Below are 17,050 nucleotides of genomic sequence, written 5' to 3'. Positions count from 1 at the left end.
TGTACAGTATCTAATGTAATTCAACAACATATTTTTGCCAATTAAAGAAGCAGTCACATTGACCAATAGCATTTGTTTCACTTTCCTTTATAATAGATTTCAATTCTCCCAGTCATAAGTATTCTGTGCTGTTTTCCCTGCTCTATCATGGTGCACAAAACAAACGCTTTTTTTGACAGTGTAAACCATAGAGCTGTTGGTTTTTATGCAAATATGCACAAAAGTAAGATGGGAAGAGCCCAATGATACATTTATAAACAAAAATAAACCAATGTGAAGGACTGCGGGTATAACGGAAATCTAAAAAAAAACACAAAAAAACCACGCACACATTTTGACAGAGAACATTGATATAGTCAGAAAACAACTGTGGATCTAGAACAGATCCCTGAGGGACACCTTCAGAAACATGAAGAAAGGAAAAAAACAACCCAACAAAATGTACACATTGCATCCCCCCTGACAAATAATTTGATAGCAAGCCAACATCAGTATCAGAAAAAACAGTGTCACCAAGATTTTGGTATGCTTACACTCAAAATGTGGAACTTCAAAAGCGCAATCCAGAATTTTTAACTATTTTGCTCCCAAAAACATATAAAAACGTTCTATTTTAAATATTGCCTTGGTCCCAAAAATTATATTGATACATTTTTAATGTTTTTTTTTTTTTTTTAATGCTGGAGCATACAGAAGGCTTTGTTGCAACCTCTAACCTGAAGAGGTCGCTTAAAACAATGGTAATTATTACAAAAAACGGCCAGCAGGTGGCAGCTGAGTAGAAGAGATCAACCAAGGCCATGTTGCAAAAAGCTCTTTTCCCCATTGTTTTGAAAAGATTTTGGATTAATGATGAAACTTAGCTATATTCTAAAGCTAATTTCTGCAAAACGGAAACAAATAGAAATATACTTTATTTCCCGATGAAAGGAGAGACTCTAATCTTTATTTTGGTAGGTTCCATGTTTTAATAGCAATAGATCACAATATTCTGCGGGCTTTGCAAAATCAGTCAAAATCCAGTTAAACAGCCCGGAGCGAAGGGGGTTGCTTCAGTGAAAATGGCTGGGAATGAATGAGTTAAAATAGTTTTCAACATTGCAAGAGATATCCAATAAAATTCCAACATTCAGGATGTGGGTACTTATGAAGGTGAAAGGTTCTGGTGCAGATCCAAATTAGGATTGTTCAGTCATTTTGGTCGTCTTCTACCTGGGTTTGGACTTGAGGTCCTTTAAAGAAAATAGATGTCCCAAGCAGCGCATTGCAGGCAATCGCTGCTTGTTTGTGTGGCCGTGTTATCATTGCTTGCTTCCTGTCAAAACAGGAAACGTCAGGGGTGAAAATGGAGGCTAGGAAAGTGCTTCCCTTGATGTGTGTTGGCTCGAGCTGCCTGACAGTGACCCTCCCGGTCAGGAAAAACAGACAGGTTTGGGGTGTAACCCGCAGCCGTGGCGTTATTTTTATCACTTTCACAAAGCATGGTTGACAAAGGTCTGGGTTATTTTTTTCATTCCAAAACACAACAGCAGCTGCTGGCCGAGGAGTGAGGGAGATGCCCCACCTGGTTGACGACCTCGCATGATTGGGGTCTCTGTTTAAGAAAGGAAATCCTTTTGGACTTTTGATTTGTCATGGTAATGAGACGTTCCTTTTCTCTGGATGATCCCTAGACCTCCAATCATTGTATCACAATACCGCCCTCGTTAGACTTACAACACAGAGCTAATTTTGAGCACATTCCAGACTGAAAATGTGCTAACAGTGCAGCTCAAGAAGTATATAAAGTGCTCATGGCGGATCAGGTAAAAAACCAAACATCTGCTGTGATGTGACTAAAAGAGAAGGCACAGGCTGACACATTAAGCACTTGGATAATTATTGACAGGTGATAACCATCTCCTATTCTGCCCTGAGTCACAGGCCCCGTGTACACGAAAGCCAGTTTCAATGTATCCTCACAAGTTTCTTACCGTTTAGGCAGATCGTCCACACGACGGCGCGGTTTTTCGGAACTTGAAACCGATCACTTTTAAACTTTCCAGAGTGGAATGATTTCAAAACGCGCCCCGTACGCTCCCGTCTGGACACCATATGCAGGATACCCCTCCAGTGATGACGTAATGGTCGCAGATTGATGACGTATGCACCAATTCTCGCGTGACTGCTTGCTTATGCTTTTGCAGCAAAATATTTTTCTTCTTTATCCCCACGTTCAACAAGCGGCGTTGTACTTGAATCACCCGCCATTGTCACTTCTCCTGCGTTCGTCTTTTTCATGTTGTTTCGATACATGCGAAGCCATGTTTGTTCTGTAGATTGCAATAAAGTTAGGGGGAAAAAAAGTGTTCATCTTCTTCGCTGATTCTTCTTCTACGCTTTCCGTTAACTGCCTGTGGCGGCGCAACAGCGCCACTCCAGACTTGCCATATACATTACAGCCGTTAAACGTCCTCAGCGTCTTCTTTTGGTCACACGCAAGTCTTGAAATGTTAATGCGTGTACGAGATTTGTTTGAGGAACGAAGCCGGCTTTGCTTCCAATTAACTGTTCAACTCAGAGTTGTGGAATTCCAGGAGTCAGACAAGGCAGAGCTACTTTTAGCTCTTTTATGAAGTCTCAAAAAAGAGCCAGCTGCTTGCACAAGAATGCTATTGTTTGAATGAGTGTTTGTGTTTTCCCAACAATGTCTGTGGAATTGAGCGCTCACTGACTTAGAGGCAATATGTCAGGGATGAAGATTTTTTTTATTATTATTATTATTTTTTTGATGGGATGAAGAAAAAATAATATCAGACATGTCAACAAAAACATCGACTTCAGCACACAGCAAGAAGCTTATGCTATGACGTGTGCCATCGACTGGCAGGGAGGAGAGGATTCATTTGTCTTTTCTTGGCTGTCCCTTGTGGTGTTCCAGTGCTTGAGCAGGAGGCCAGTCTGATGCTGACCTCCATGAGTCGCACAATTAGTTACCTTTTGACTTCTCAGTCCCACAATCAAGCAACAAGAATGCATGAATGCGCATCCCCAAACTTGCTTTACATAAAGATGTGTGTGTGCGTGTGTACACACAATATCTGTTGTGTGCTGCAATCTCACATGACGTCATAGCTCTGGAGCCTTGAACTCCTGAAATTATTTATTCATTTTAGGGCTATCAAAATTAAAGCGTTAACAATGGAGATAAATTAAAATTCCCTTAAAGCGTAAAAAATAAATAAAGAATCCCTCAGTAAACTCAGTTTTATTTACTTCATGTTACGGCCTATTTGATTCTGTCTGGATGATTTTACTTTAATTCCAAGATTTTACTCCGGTAAATAAATATCAGTTACAAGTTTTGAAGAAAAAGGTAGAAGCAGAAGTAGAAAATGTGATTAATCGTGATTAATTATAATTATGAAAAATTCTGCGATTAATTAGTTAAAAAATGTAATCGCTTGGCAGCACAAAATAATTAATTAATTTACTTACTTACCTACAATACAATAGAAGACACATTGATGTCCCTGTCATGAGAGAAACGGTAACCTTGGTAACCTTGGGGAAATATTTGGAATAGAAATGTGTTGACAGCATGCTATTGTTCCTATAAGACAAAAGTAGCAAAATGTGCATGTGGAACAAGATTGATAAGCCACGCATTTTCCGGCATACTGAATGAAAATTCAGATTCACTAAATGGATTAGTGAACACTATTCTCCACCATTGTAGCTCCACCCACTTCCTTATCTCACGAGTCTCAGTTGAATGTGTCTAGACGTCTTAATTAGCAAGAAGTAAGAGCTGGTTAATGTTATCTGTATGTGTTATTTTCTCTCTCTTCCATTATAACCAGGGTGTCATTTATATGAACAGACAACAGTTTTGCGTTACCCCCCCCTCCCCCCCAGTCGTCCTAGCCTAAATCTGGATTATTAGTGAAAATTGTCTTAGTTCTGAATTCATATTCCCTGTACCTAAAGCAGTTGGCTGTTGCACCAGATTGATTCTGCCTTTTGCAACTCTGCTGTTCCATTGTCCTTGTGGACAGGCAGCAGCTTTGTCACACAAAGCATGTCACTCTGTGAGATAATGACTGCTAGCGACGTGCTCGCGCAGCTCACCTTGGCATAGAATGAGCCGAGTCAACGTGTAATTTGCGTCGGGCCAAAGTATTTCATGTCCGCAATGTCAAAAGTTGTGGCACATCTTTTAAAATAGTGGATTGCGACTGAGTTCAGATTCTACGAGGGCCTTTTCTGTTTCTTGTTTCCTGGGAGGTTCTTCAGTGATTTACACTAGTATTCACGTAGTGTGTTGTTTATATTTGGTGTATCTTTTGTCAGCTAGTATCTGAACGAACTGCAAAGCTGTTTGGACGTATTGATAAAGTCATTTGAATGTTTTCATGAAATCATTTGAATGTACTGCAAACTTGTTCCAACGCGTTCATAAAGTTATTTGAACATACTGAAAAATAGGTCAAACGTATTGATAAGATGTTTGTTTCAATAAAGTTGTTTGAACGTACTGCAAGGTTGTTCGAACGTATTGATAAAGTCTTTCGACGTGATTTGAACGTCTAGATTAAGTCGTTCAAACGTATTGGTAAAGTTGTTTGAACGCACTACAAAGTCGTTTGAAAATACTGATAAAGTGTTTTTGTTGTATTGTTATTCTTTTGAACCGATTGGCAAAGTAGGGAAGTGTAGAGCGGCTAATGTGAAGTAAACAGTTTTGGCTGGGTGATGTTCGAATGTATTGGTGATGTCGTTCAAACGTATTTCGTAAAGTCGTTCAAACATAATGGTAAAACTTAGGCTAAATGCTAAAAACATGACATTTTTTCTCATAATCATACGGAGTATTGACTTGCGCATGTGCAATTGTGGTATTTATTAGCCTGTGGCATTTTGGTTAAAAAAAAGTTTTTAGCATTTGGCCTACATTTTACTTATACGTTTGAATAACTTGTAAATAGTTCAACATCATACTATGCCAACAATGAACGAACAAACATGTTCAATATTGTAGGATACTCAACATTTCACCATGTCATCACTTTTTGACCACTCATGTTATCATGACTGCGACTGTGGCTATGCGGTGTTTCCGCGTCGAGCGAAATGCTGTAATGATGATGTAAAATGAGAACAGAAAGCACTAAACCACAATCTATATATTTAAGATCATGTTCCTCAGCAGCCTGACATGTTAATCTAAAACAGACAGATTCGATTGAAGTTGTTGATGTCGAAAGAGACTTATTCCATCCAAAGATGTAAAGAATGTTGCTAGAGATACAGCACATTTATTTTGAGCTCGAGTGAGCCCTTTTGCATGATTCCGAAATGATGAATCACGTGAACACCTTCTTTAGGTGTGGGTTAGTCTTACACGTTACGCCTCTATATGACTGAGGGTGCCTTCAGAGGAGACTCATTGCATTAGTAGCAGCTTGTTGTCTCTCTAAATAAGATGTAGAAAAGTGGGAGTGCTCTGTCTGAGTCAGAACAACCCCCCCCCCCCACAAAAGCAAACTCCATCGCTCTCTCTCTCTGGTGTGACAGATGAGACGGAGAAGAGGCAGGTGGCTGTCATCACTGGAGGAAATTTCAAGCACCGGTTTGGAAGAAACTCTTGAGTCTGGTTTCTGTACTTTGTGGTGAGTGTTTTAAAGTGGGCTCTTGTTTTTAACAAGCTCCAGTGGATGGTTTACAATACGGAATCCCGGTTTGCTTTGGAAACGGCCTCAGAGGACTTTCCAAATGCACGGACAATATAGTGTTTTTTTTTGATTGTTGACATGAAAAAGATTCATCTGAATCCCTGCTGTTCATTATGTAGGTTATGAGAATTTGCACAAAGGTTTTGAATCCTGCTGCCACCCTCAACAGGCCTTCCCTCTCCATGTCTGCCCTTCGCTTTCACCTGCATTTTACAACAACACCTGGTGTCTGTCTCTCCAGCTTGCCTGTTGAATCTTTCATTATTACATTTGGCCATCTTGACTTGTTTTCACATCTCACTGGCGGGGGTGAATAACTTACTGTTAGAGACATCACGTTACCAAAAAGCAGTCATTCCAATTAGAGGAGCATGTTTTTCGATGCAAATAGTTTATGTTGGGGTATTTTTGGCACGGCTAAGCAGATGTCATTTAAGTGGCTTGTACACCCACTACTATTACCCTTTTGAAAGTCGATGAAAGAGACAGTAAATCCTGCCGAGGGCAGCGAGAGAGGTCGGGCAAGGGGGAGTGAGGAAGAATGGAAGTCTGTCCAAACAGTGTGGACGGGGCTTGTTTTCTTTATGTGCGTGAGTGAACAGGAAAGCGTAATTAACTGACCAAGTGGCGAAAGGCTGGAGTGATGGATGGGTGCGGTGTAGAAAGACAGCCACACGGGGGGACAGCACACTCACATGCACTAGAGCTTTGTCCTGTCAATTAATTTTTTATTTTTATGTAATGACAGTTTTACTGTAAGGTCAGCTACCAGTACTCCCCTGCTGATGGATGTGCTGGCAACATGGACATGCGCAGCGCTTGATCTAACTCATTGTTTAACCAACACAAGTGAAAACTTTGTTTTTGTTGCTGTAACTCAAATGCTACACTACTCCAGATACTTGAGGAAAAGGTTAGGATTTTGACTATTGGGGAATGTGTGGCTGTGATGTTGTGGAAAGCAGAGGTGGGCGGTGAGGTTTGGGACTGGGCCTTCAGTTCACCTCTTAATAATACTTCCATGACAAAGGCATTTCACGAGAAAAGCAAGAAAATGCTATAGCCTATTTAATCTTTCATTTTAAGTGAACCTTAAAAATGAAATTTTAATCATGTCCAACATCATCCTATTTGAAGATCAACCAAAGGGATTAATTTAGCTGAACCAATCAGATAACAGAGAAATGACAACCTCACTGTATGGATTAGACGCAAAGTGGTGATTGGTTAAAAAAGGAACTGTGATTTCAGCTGTTTGGGCTGTTTTGCTGTCACAAACTGTGACAACATCTCAAGGTCGACCTGAAATCACTTTCAATCGCCAATTAAGGACACTAAAAAGCCTTAATTGTGCTGACATTGTATTGTACCACGCCTGTTTCCAGTGTTTAGCATCAGCTCCTAGTGCTAGCGGCTAACTGCTAGCTGCTAACACATAGACTGACAATAGCCGCTGAATAACTTTTCAAAAACAGTTTAATAGATGTAAATTATTCAGCACACTTTGATACTGACAACATGAGACAGTTGCCATTCCTGCTGACCACTTTAACAAAGTTTTTATTAGTGGTGTCTGTCTATCTATCTATCTATCTATCTATCTATCTATCTATCTATCTATCTATCTATCTATCTATTGTTTCAAAAGTTGAAAAAAGTGTGCGGCTTAGCATAATTTAAATTTAAGTAAAAAAGAAAAATTGATGGTTATCTAAAAATAAAAATCAGTTGGTGGAAATGTGTGTTTTTTGTTCTGTATTTTTAATTATTCTTTAATTAACCAAGTAGAAATATATATTTTTTTATTTTTATATGAATATCAGATTACCAAAATATTCGCTAAAAAGCTGAAATCTGACAACAAAACCACCTCACAAAATTACTATAAGTTGCGCAATCATGACACACGCTATGAAATGAAGACATTCAACTGTTGGAAATAAATGATGAAGTTGTAAATATAGGTCTGTGCTTTTGATAGCGTTTGGGCCAACATGGAAAGAAAGCTTTGAAGGCCTTGACTGCACGCCGCTAGTGGATAGGTGGTTGTATCGTGTGTTGAAAGTGTCACGAAAGGGTAAGGCCTATTTGCATTTTTAGTCAGCAGTTCCTTGACGGTCAAAGGGAGGAGAGGCCTAAATCACACGGGTAAGACAGTCTGACATCTGTCTCCGTACGCTCCGCGCGAGGGAACAGATGCCTGAAGCTCTCAGAAGGGGCTGTTCATTTAAGGGAATACTCGCGCAGTAACAACGTGATCTCCTGTTCTGTCATAGAAAAGTTTACTGACTGCAACGTGCTGTTCATGCTGTAAGTATTAAGTTGTTTGTCTTGGGGGCGCGGAAAGACTGCTCGGCTTGATTTATTGTGTCGTTTCAGTTTGTATCACCCATACTTTGTTATCTTGTAAGTTAGCATGCAGTCACGCGCTGAATTGATTCTGCAACATTCTCCATCACAAATGCTTCAACTGAGATAATCTGACATCCTAAATAAGCACATGTTTTTTTTAAATTACGATTGTGGTGATTTAAGCAACTGCATGGTTAATATTAATTTACAGCAAGTACACAATAGCTATACATTGGATTTAAAGGAGAAAAAAGGGTGGTCGTAATGATTCACGGTCTTATATGGTTGTGTAGTCACTTTTATTACAGATTTGTGTAATCTCACCCAGTCATAAGCGAGGCGCCAACATGTGTTTGAAGTGATTTGCAGAGCCGTCCAGCTTTGTGTTCCACTAAAGGCGTTCCCACAGTCGGCAGAGTAGCACACTAGTGTGACATCCTGGGTCATTGTGTTGCGTGCCTCCAAGCAGGCAGTGGTTAAATTTAATGGTGTGTATCCCACAGAACGACTGTGCCACTAAAAGCTTCACCTGATATCTAATCAGAGTCGGTGCTTGCAGGCCCTTCCAGCCCCGTTGCTTTTCTTGAGGGGATCTGAACAGAGTCGTCTGTTTTGGAGAGCCGGTCAGAGAGGGAGAGGTGGTGGGGTGAGTTGAGGAAGGGCAAAGGGTGGGAGCAGAGAGGGATTACACCGCTGGATGTGTTTCTTTTATCCTGGGGATGTAATCTGCCCTAATGCTTTGCGCCCACCTGGGGCAAAACCAGCAGCTGTGCTCGTCCTTCTCCCACATGGCTGTCACGGGGAGCCCGGTTACCTGTGGGAAAGCCGATCAGCTGGAATCGCTCGTCCCCAGCAAAGGATCTGGTCTGGGCCCCTGCAGGTTTAATGGGGGTCAGTTCCTTTTGAGACTTATGGACTTTAGTGTGTGTGTGGTGAGGGTCAACAGCGTCTTAGGCCAAGTAAACAAAGATGGTTCAAGTCTTGTCCTTTTAGGGCACGAGAGAAGACCAAAACAAGGAGATGAAAGCACTATGTGGTCTTAATTTTATTATGTACTGAGCAGTATTGCTACAATTACCTTGAAAAAGTAACATAGTTACTTTACTGATAACTTGCTTTAAAAAATAACTAAGTTTGATTACATGTTACTTTAATAATTACCTTTAAATAACAGTTTGTTTATTATATTTAAAAAAAGCTATTTTGACTTAACATAATTATTAGAATTTAAAAAATATAATAATAATAATATAAAAAAATTAAATATTGTTTTGTTTTTTTATTTATTTAATTTTTTTTTTTTTATAAAATAATAATTTCTAAAACAAAGGCAGTGTTATTTACTTGACATATTTAACTATTGATGTTTCAATACCAAAACTCAATATTTATTTGTTTATGAATATAATGTTTAAATTTGTGGACCACCTGCTGTCACACAATCTGGTGTGACTGTGAATGCATGCTGTCCTGTGATCAGTTTATTATTATTATTATTTTTACATAGTGCTATTGAAGCTACATAGATAACACTGTCGACTGAACAACCTTAATCATTTTGTTTATAGCGGACACAAACTCAAAATAGTGGTTGTACTTGCATCTTGAAAATGTAAATCTCTCTCCTTCCTCTTGCCATTTATCAAAAGGAAGCTGTTCGTCTCAATGTGCTGAAAACGATGATGTCACTCCTTTAGATGTGATGTTGATTTGAATACTCCCACAATGCATTTCACTATGTTCAGGACCAGAGTTTTAATACATGTTGTATAATATATAGTTATTTGTATAGTGACTATAGTGGGTACTATAGTGTTAGGAATCAGGTGTCCTCCTGTATTTTATTATTCCTTATCATACCATTAGTTTTTAATAAAATACGTGCGTTACCAAGGCACCGTTGTTGAGAAGTGTGTGCTGGTTATTTAGGTCTTGTCAGTTCTTGCTCTCTGCTGCATCCTTCAGTTACAAAGAATTTGTAAAAGTAGCCGTAGTCTGATTACTTGTTTGAAAAAAGTAATGTGGCAGATTAGTTGTTACTCTGAAATGTACTTGTTTCAAAGTAAAGCGTAGGATGTAAATCTGTCAAGTAAGGCGTTGACCTGGTGTGAATGTAAACTTTGATCAGAACAATTTTGGCTTAGTAATAATTATTCAAATGGGACTGGATATATGTATTGTAAAGGAATGAAGACTGACAAAATAAAAGTCATCTTTTAGTAGTCAAAATAGTCAAACTTTTAATTTAGTGTCGTGAGGTGGTACTGCCAATAGAGTTGTGGAATATCTCTGGCCAGAGTGTGCTATGTGGACTCACAAAATAAATCACGCATAGGGCAAGACTTTTTTTTTTTATATTACGCATTTATATTGGTACAATTTTTCTTCATTTTTCTCTCTGCCACCGTGGGCAATGGAGGGAAATGGCCTCAACCGGAATCTTTTTCACAGAGTGTGTTTAGCCTCAATGAAGCGTGACCTTCAGTGAGTGAGGGAACTCATGCATTTAAAATCCTCGTGACCTTCTTGTGATTTAAGTCAACTCCACATCAGACCAACATTAAACAACACATTTAAAAGGAACGGATGCATTTTAGTAAAAGTCTATCTGGCTGTGCGATCATTCACAAAAGGCTGAACTTGTTTCCATCCGCCTGTGGGAATGCGGTGTGTATAATGACACTCCATCAACCCTGCAGAGACACATCCAGTTAGATGCTCTGCCCTGGTTTTCATCAAAGACGGTGACAAACTTAGGTCTCGATGGGCTGTGCAGGGTTTATTTCACAGAGGCAGGTTTTCTTCTCCCCCACAGCGGTCAACCAACCTCCTTTCCATAATAAGGCCACGGCATCTGACTACATTTGTCCCCAGAGTTTAATAAAGATCAGTGCTGACAGGCAGTAAAGCAACATAACCACCCACGAGCCTCCAGGCAAACCTGGCCTACCGCCTCTGTCCGCACCCATGCGAGTGAGCCTGGCTTGAAAACCGAAACCATCTCCCACTTGGACCGACAATGGTTGTCGATTCAGATACCCAGCGTAGCACCGTACTTTCTCTCCAACAGGAATGCTTTGAAGGCTTGTGTTACGTTCTTCTCCAAAGACGTGATGCTCTTCATACTCACTTGCACCTGTCAATAATGCATCACATGGGTAGTTAACAAGGCAGCCTCTCCTCGCGTTTATGGTCTCATATGCAAAGACTGTGGACCTCACTGCCTTTGACTGTTATGCACATAGACAGCGTGGCCTTCAGTTTTATCATTCTCTCATCATTCGCCATCATCATTGCCATCATCCTCACATAGTTGTGGCCCTGACCCTCTGTTCACTCGGCTCGGCATAAAGCTCGCAGACAGTTTTACAGGAGAAGCCTGCTCTCTAACCTCCCAAAACCACACTGAATAGCAGATGGGCTCAGCTTTGTGTGTCGTTTTATTAGCTCTCCTAAATCAACACTTAACAATGCATGGAGAGCGTCAAGGGAATTGATTTCTTCCATCTACCGTTGCCCTGAGGTGGGTAAGGGGTTTGCCGAAGGGTAAAGGGTGAGAGTGGATGGATGGACAGTGTTACGTGGCTTCAATTTCCTGCCTGGGAAGCAATGTACCGTAGTCAAAGGGGTGGCTGTGCTGTTTTCTTTAGCTTTTATCAAGGACTAGATGTAAGGTTCAAAGTCCGTACAGGTGCGCTCAAGTGTAAAAACGGGCACATTTTGCTTTCGTGCCGGCACAAGCCTTGTGTAGCTTGTTTGGGAACTACCTGTCACACCTAACTATTTGGTAGCTGACAGTAGACTAAACTTGACAGCTTTTGGAAACGTCTAAATATTGGCGCAGTGAGTGTAATGCAATTTTGGTGAGTGGGATCGAGGCGGTCACATTTAAATATTACAATAGCATCCATATGCATCGAACGTTTTGATTCAGTTTACAAATCTATTCATTGACCGCATTATTATTATCATTTTTTTTTTTTTTTAAACAGCAATCAGGGTGGTGGGGGGGGGGGGGTCATACATGGACACATACTATTGTTGAGGAAGGCAGTCTCAAAGTGGTCATCTGTGACTTTGCACCATCGTGGAGGTCTGCTTTCAGTTCCTTATAAACATACTTGGCACATTTCGACCTCCTGCATGGACTCTGCCAGGGGCGTAGCCAGAAATTTTTCATTGGGGTGGTCAGGGTGAAACCATGACTCGTGTAGGGGTGGCCATAAGTTCATACCTAACATGTCTAAATAAGTGGTTCCCAACCATGCAGCCATAGTGTTCGCATGCCGACTTTGGGCTGCAAGCACCAACTAGTGGGCTGCATAAAATAATTTCGGAGCATATGTTATGAATTCAATGCATTGGAGCTGTTACAATTGTCAATGAGTTAGAATAGAGCTTTCTGCCACTTGGCAGCAATTAAGCAAATGTCAGTTACAGACCTGTACACGATAAGTAGAAAAAGAAACAGAACAGTGAAATTCATGCCTAAGACTAAGTAACTATGTTGACATTTATTTGTTCAAAACACTGAACATTAAACATACAAATAAATAAATAACAAATACAAGTACATTATGCATTTTCATGGACTAACATAGCACTAACATAGGCTGACATTCAGGCAACATGACAACTATGTTTAAAAACACACCCGGCCGGGCCCAGGCCACCACGTGCCTCCGCCATCGGACTCTGCATCCGCAATGTCACTATGCACCTCTTCCACAACGATTATAAAGGAAATAGGAGGAACGGGTTCTATTGGCTGTAAAGCAAGTTGGCTGTGTAGACGCCCTCATCGGCGCATCATTTGTAACCGCACCAAGCTGTGTGCGTCTGCGAAAATAGCAACACTTGGTGCAGCCCGCCAGACTTGCACTATAGGCATGAATATTGAGTCCATAGTATTTCACTTGATTCCATATTCTTTTAAATCTGTCACTGAGTTGGCCACAGGCCCAGTTTGTCATTTGTAGACAGGATTGATGTGACTCTCTACATCCTGTTTCTTGGTTGTGCTTGGAATTTACTTCCACCTGCTCAAGAATAAAGCAGGTAGTCAGCACAGTAAATCATCAGGAACAGCATGATTTTCAGTCACAGTCACAGCACGTATGCTGGACTGCCTCTATTAATAATCTTAATTCAGCGTACTCATATTTTTAGATACCTTTTGCTGCTCACTATATTGTAGCGCCTTTTGGGTCCAATGTATTAGGTGTCTACTGGGTTTGATGTATTAAGTGGCATTGCATTAGGGCACTGGATTATTATTTCCTCCTCACTCCTGATCACCTCTGAGGGTCTACAGAGCAAAGGCCTCATAAACATTTATGTTTGTGCTGTGGGCTTCCGTCTTAGGCCATGACTCCACCGGGTTAGAGCCCGATGCCCCTTTATGCCTCTTAAGAGACTCTGAGTGTGAGTGTGCTTCTTGTATGTGTGTTTGTTTGCATTCAAATGCATGTTCTAGTCTCTGGTAGAATTTGAATAGTTGGCTGACGACTTGGTGTGCCTCCAGCTTCACAGGAGGTGCTTATTTTCACATTTGCTGGCTTCTCATCTGTTTTCACGCAGAGACACTTATCATATGTAAATTATATAGCTTTGGGTGCCAGATTCACTTCAGCTGTTGTTTTCCTTCAGCATTCCTCGCCAGCAGAGAGGAACACCCTAGGGGACCCTCTTGTTGCTGAAGTAAAAGGACAAAACTTCACTGGACACTGCCTCAAAAAGCTGTCGAAAGATGAGCCACTCTCAATTTCAAGCAGAGCAAAAATGCATTTAAATACGACAGAATTTGAATGAGGATTTTCTGTTCTGCTAATCCACCTGAGCCTAATTTTGCCATCTCATATGGTTTGGATTGTTTTGGCCTTAATTAGTTCCTCAGAATACACATTGCCTGATCAACAGGCACAGAATGGCGCTAAAAACAGTTGTGTTAAAAATAACCCAAATTGGGTCAAGAATGCCCCAACCCAACTTTTTGATTTATATAACCCCGAAGGTTGTGTCAAATTAAATTAATAACCCACACAGCAGCCCATTTTTTGGGGTTGTTTTGTGGGTTATTCACTTGACCCAACTTTTTGGGAATTGAATGACCCGATTGAATTGAGTCAAAAATGGACCGACCAAATTTATTGAATTGTGTAACTCAAAATGTTGGATCATATTAAATTAAAAAGCCCACAAAGCAGCCCAATTTTTGGGGTTGTTCTATGGGTTATTTATGTGACTCGACTTTTTGGGTTTATTTAATGACCCAATTGAGTTGGGTCAAAAATTAACTGGCCCAAGACTTATTTAACCTAAAATGTTGGGTCAAATTAAATGAATAATCCACAAAGCAACCCAATTATATGGGTTGTTTTGTGGGTTATTCATTTGTCCCAACTTTTGGCTAAATTGAATAACACAAAAATGTTGGGTTAGTTCCCTTTTGACCCAATTTGGGTTATTTTTGACCCAACTTTTTTAAGAGTGTGGTAACAGAACACAGACACTCCCAGAAAACATGAACATTTTTTTGTGCAAAGAGTTACAGCAAACCTATTATGTGTGTTTTCTTCTTGCTACAGGACACCGGCTATGCAGCTTTTCTATTCGAGCAGCTCTACACATCTGGGCGCAAGGAAGGTGCTGTCACCTGCTGTCAGGTGTGCTTCACGCCTCTCCATCAACTGAAGCAGGAGGCTCTGCAGACTCTCAATGCTCCCGTCCTCGCCTTCGGCCCCGACATGCCGGCCCTGCCCGCCTCTTCCTTTCTCCCGCAGCCCTCGAGATTTGCTGCGTCATCCTCCAGCATCCATGCAAACCAACTGTCCAAAGGCCAAGATGCCTCAATCCTGCCCTTGGAGGAGCAGCCAAGAGGGCCGTGCTGGTCCCAGAACTCCTCAATCCCATCAGGTCCAAAGACCAGTGTCCAGGTGACAGTGGCAGGAGGGCAATTCACCGGACCCCTGAGCTCTGTCACCATCCAAGCACAGCAGTACCTCGAGGGCGTTTGGAGCATCTCTAGGGTCAACAACTTCCTCACTCAGCCGAAACCGGTATGTCATTTATGTGCCTGTCCTTATAAATACCTCACTCTTTTTGACGCCATAAAGACCAGGCAGCATGACAGTAAAACAAGCTTTAATTCCTGAGTGGCAGAAAACACCATTATCTGTTAATTTAAGTCTGACCACTTAAGAGTTCCTTTGTGCCTTTGGGCCTCAAGCTCATTACGTATAGAGTGAAGCGACATTAGGGGAATTTTTCAGCGGTTTTGTAAAGAAAAAATAAGCATAAAATGCTGCGGTAACGTTTTTTTTTCTCTTGAGAACACAAGTGAGTCTTGAATAAAGAACAGTTTAATTGTCTGCAAGAATACTGGCCTCTCAATCTTTAGTATTCATCAGAGGTGGCAAACTTCACAGAACTTCTTTACCTGCCGCTTGAATGGCCCGAAATTTAAACTGTGGCAGAGTTTTTAATTTGTGGATGTGGATTTTTTTCACCTCTGGTATTCAATAAGACTCATTGTAATTTTAAAGCATTCACTGCCATCGACAACTATAGACGTCACGATCCATTTAAATTGGGCTGGCAGTGAATGACTTAAAACGTTTGTCTTCTGACTTCCACCACAAGGCCACATCAAATGTCCACCATACATCATCGCCATAATGTTGTAGTCATGGTGGATTAGTGCTCGACAGGTCTGTTGTCAGGGAGGTCTGTTGTGTTTTCTCATGCTGTACTTTATGAGTGAGAATAATTCATTTACACGTTTTTCTCTGGCTGCTACTGTCAAGTTTATTATATAGCTAAGGGTTGGGACGCAGGGTTTTCAAGAGGGGTCCCGAACACAGAAAGGACCTAGTGGTTCTTAGTTCTAGTATCTGTCGTTCATTAAAACCAGATCTTTCAGAATGACAAAAAGCCCACAGAAGCTCTTGTGGTCCACTGCGCCTGAAGGCAAGAGCTTTAATTCACAATTCCCACTTGGCTCCTTTGGTGAGGAGGGCATGAAGTGTTGTGGAAACAAAGAAGTATAGACTCACTGTGTGTATTGTGTGCACAGAAATCCTTGTGCGTGTATAAGCCAGGGGGGCCAGAGCAGTTCCACACTGAGCTCTTTTTAGTACTCCTTGGATCTATTGCCATTCCCTGTTGGGAAAGAACCCTCCTTATATCTGGAATAATTGTTGCAGTCCTTGGAATTGAAATTATCTGGGCCCCTCTTGAATTGGTACTCTTGGCACACTGACTGCTAAGTTGGCTGTCTTGAATTGATGCCCAGGATTTTTATTTTCGAGCTATCAGGACAACATTCTCTTAAAACACGAGTTAAAACCTAATATAGGCTACCAAGCTATTCCTAGCAGTATAGAAGAGTAAGACATTTTCAGAAATTTAATTACTGTTATAATTCCAGTTATCACACTCATCAACTATAAAATCATGAACTGCTGTTGACTCATTTTGACATTGGCCCAGCAGTTGCTTGGTGCCACTGTCACGTATCTGTAGCTTTGAGTATGGATGCATGCAGTGAGCCACAAACCACAACCAACTGATTAAAAAGGATTATGTTTTCTGTCCTGATATGTAAAGAAATAATTGTACAATTACCTTTTTTGTTTGTAGCTCTCAAAGCGTATTGGTTTATTTTAAATGTGAATATCTTCTTTATCTGATTATGTTGACCTATATCTACAAACTATTTATTCAAAATCTATTCTTCACATCCACTAGTTGATATGGGCAGCCATATTAGTGTGAGTTAGCAAGAATGTGATATTTATCAGCTCTTTATGCCTACTTTATTTACCAACAAAACCAGACAAAATTGGTAAATATATAACAACGACAAGCTAAAAATTGGTCAGATCCACTTATATAGCCAGCTAATGTGGCACGCCTGACACACAGACGCTGTTCTCTTATATTGATTCCTATCTTATGTTGACTGCAGTCAGGCTAGCCTCCAA

General features: G+C 40.7%; 1 protein-coding gene across 3 annotated transcripts in view; it reads left to right on the top strand.

Annotated features, from left to right (window-relative positions):
• The window catches only part of kif26ab (kinesin family member 26Ab), a 75,202-nt gene that overhangs the window by 18,469 nt on the left and 39,683 nt on the right, over positions 1-17,050 (top strand). For 2 of the 3 annotated variants that reach the window (XM_077555830.1, XM_077555836.1), the window contains exon 3: positions 14,654-15,124. In XM_077555830.1, coding sequence (XP_077411956.1) covers positions 14,654-15,124 — 471 coding nt within the window. Of the gene's footprint in view, positions 1-5,566; positions 5,652-14,653; positions 15,125-17,050 lie in introns of those variants that run through there. The other variant, XM_077555844.1, reaches the window with a different exon arrangement.

The sequence above is a fragment of the Vanacampus margaritifer genome, chromosome 1, assembly GCF_051991255.1.
Source record: "Vanacampus margaritifer isolate UIUO_Vmar chromosome 1, RoL_Vmar_1.0, whole genome shotgun sequence".
Classification (NCBI taxonomy): domain Eukaryota; kingdom Metazoa; phylum Chordata; class Actinopteri; order Syngnathiformes; family Syngnathidae; genus Vanacampus; species Vanacampus margaritifer.
The sequence above is the reverse complement of the archived record's forward strand: the minus strand, read 5'-3'. Positions and strand labels throughout refer to the sequence as shown.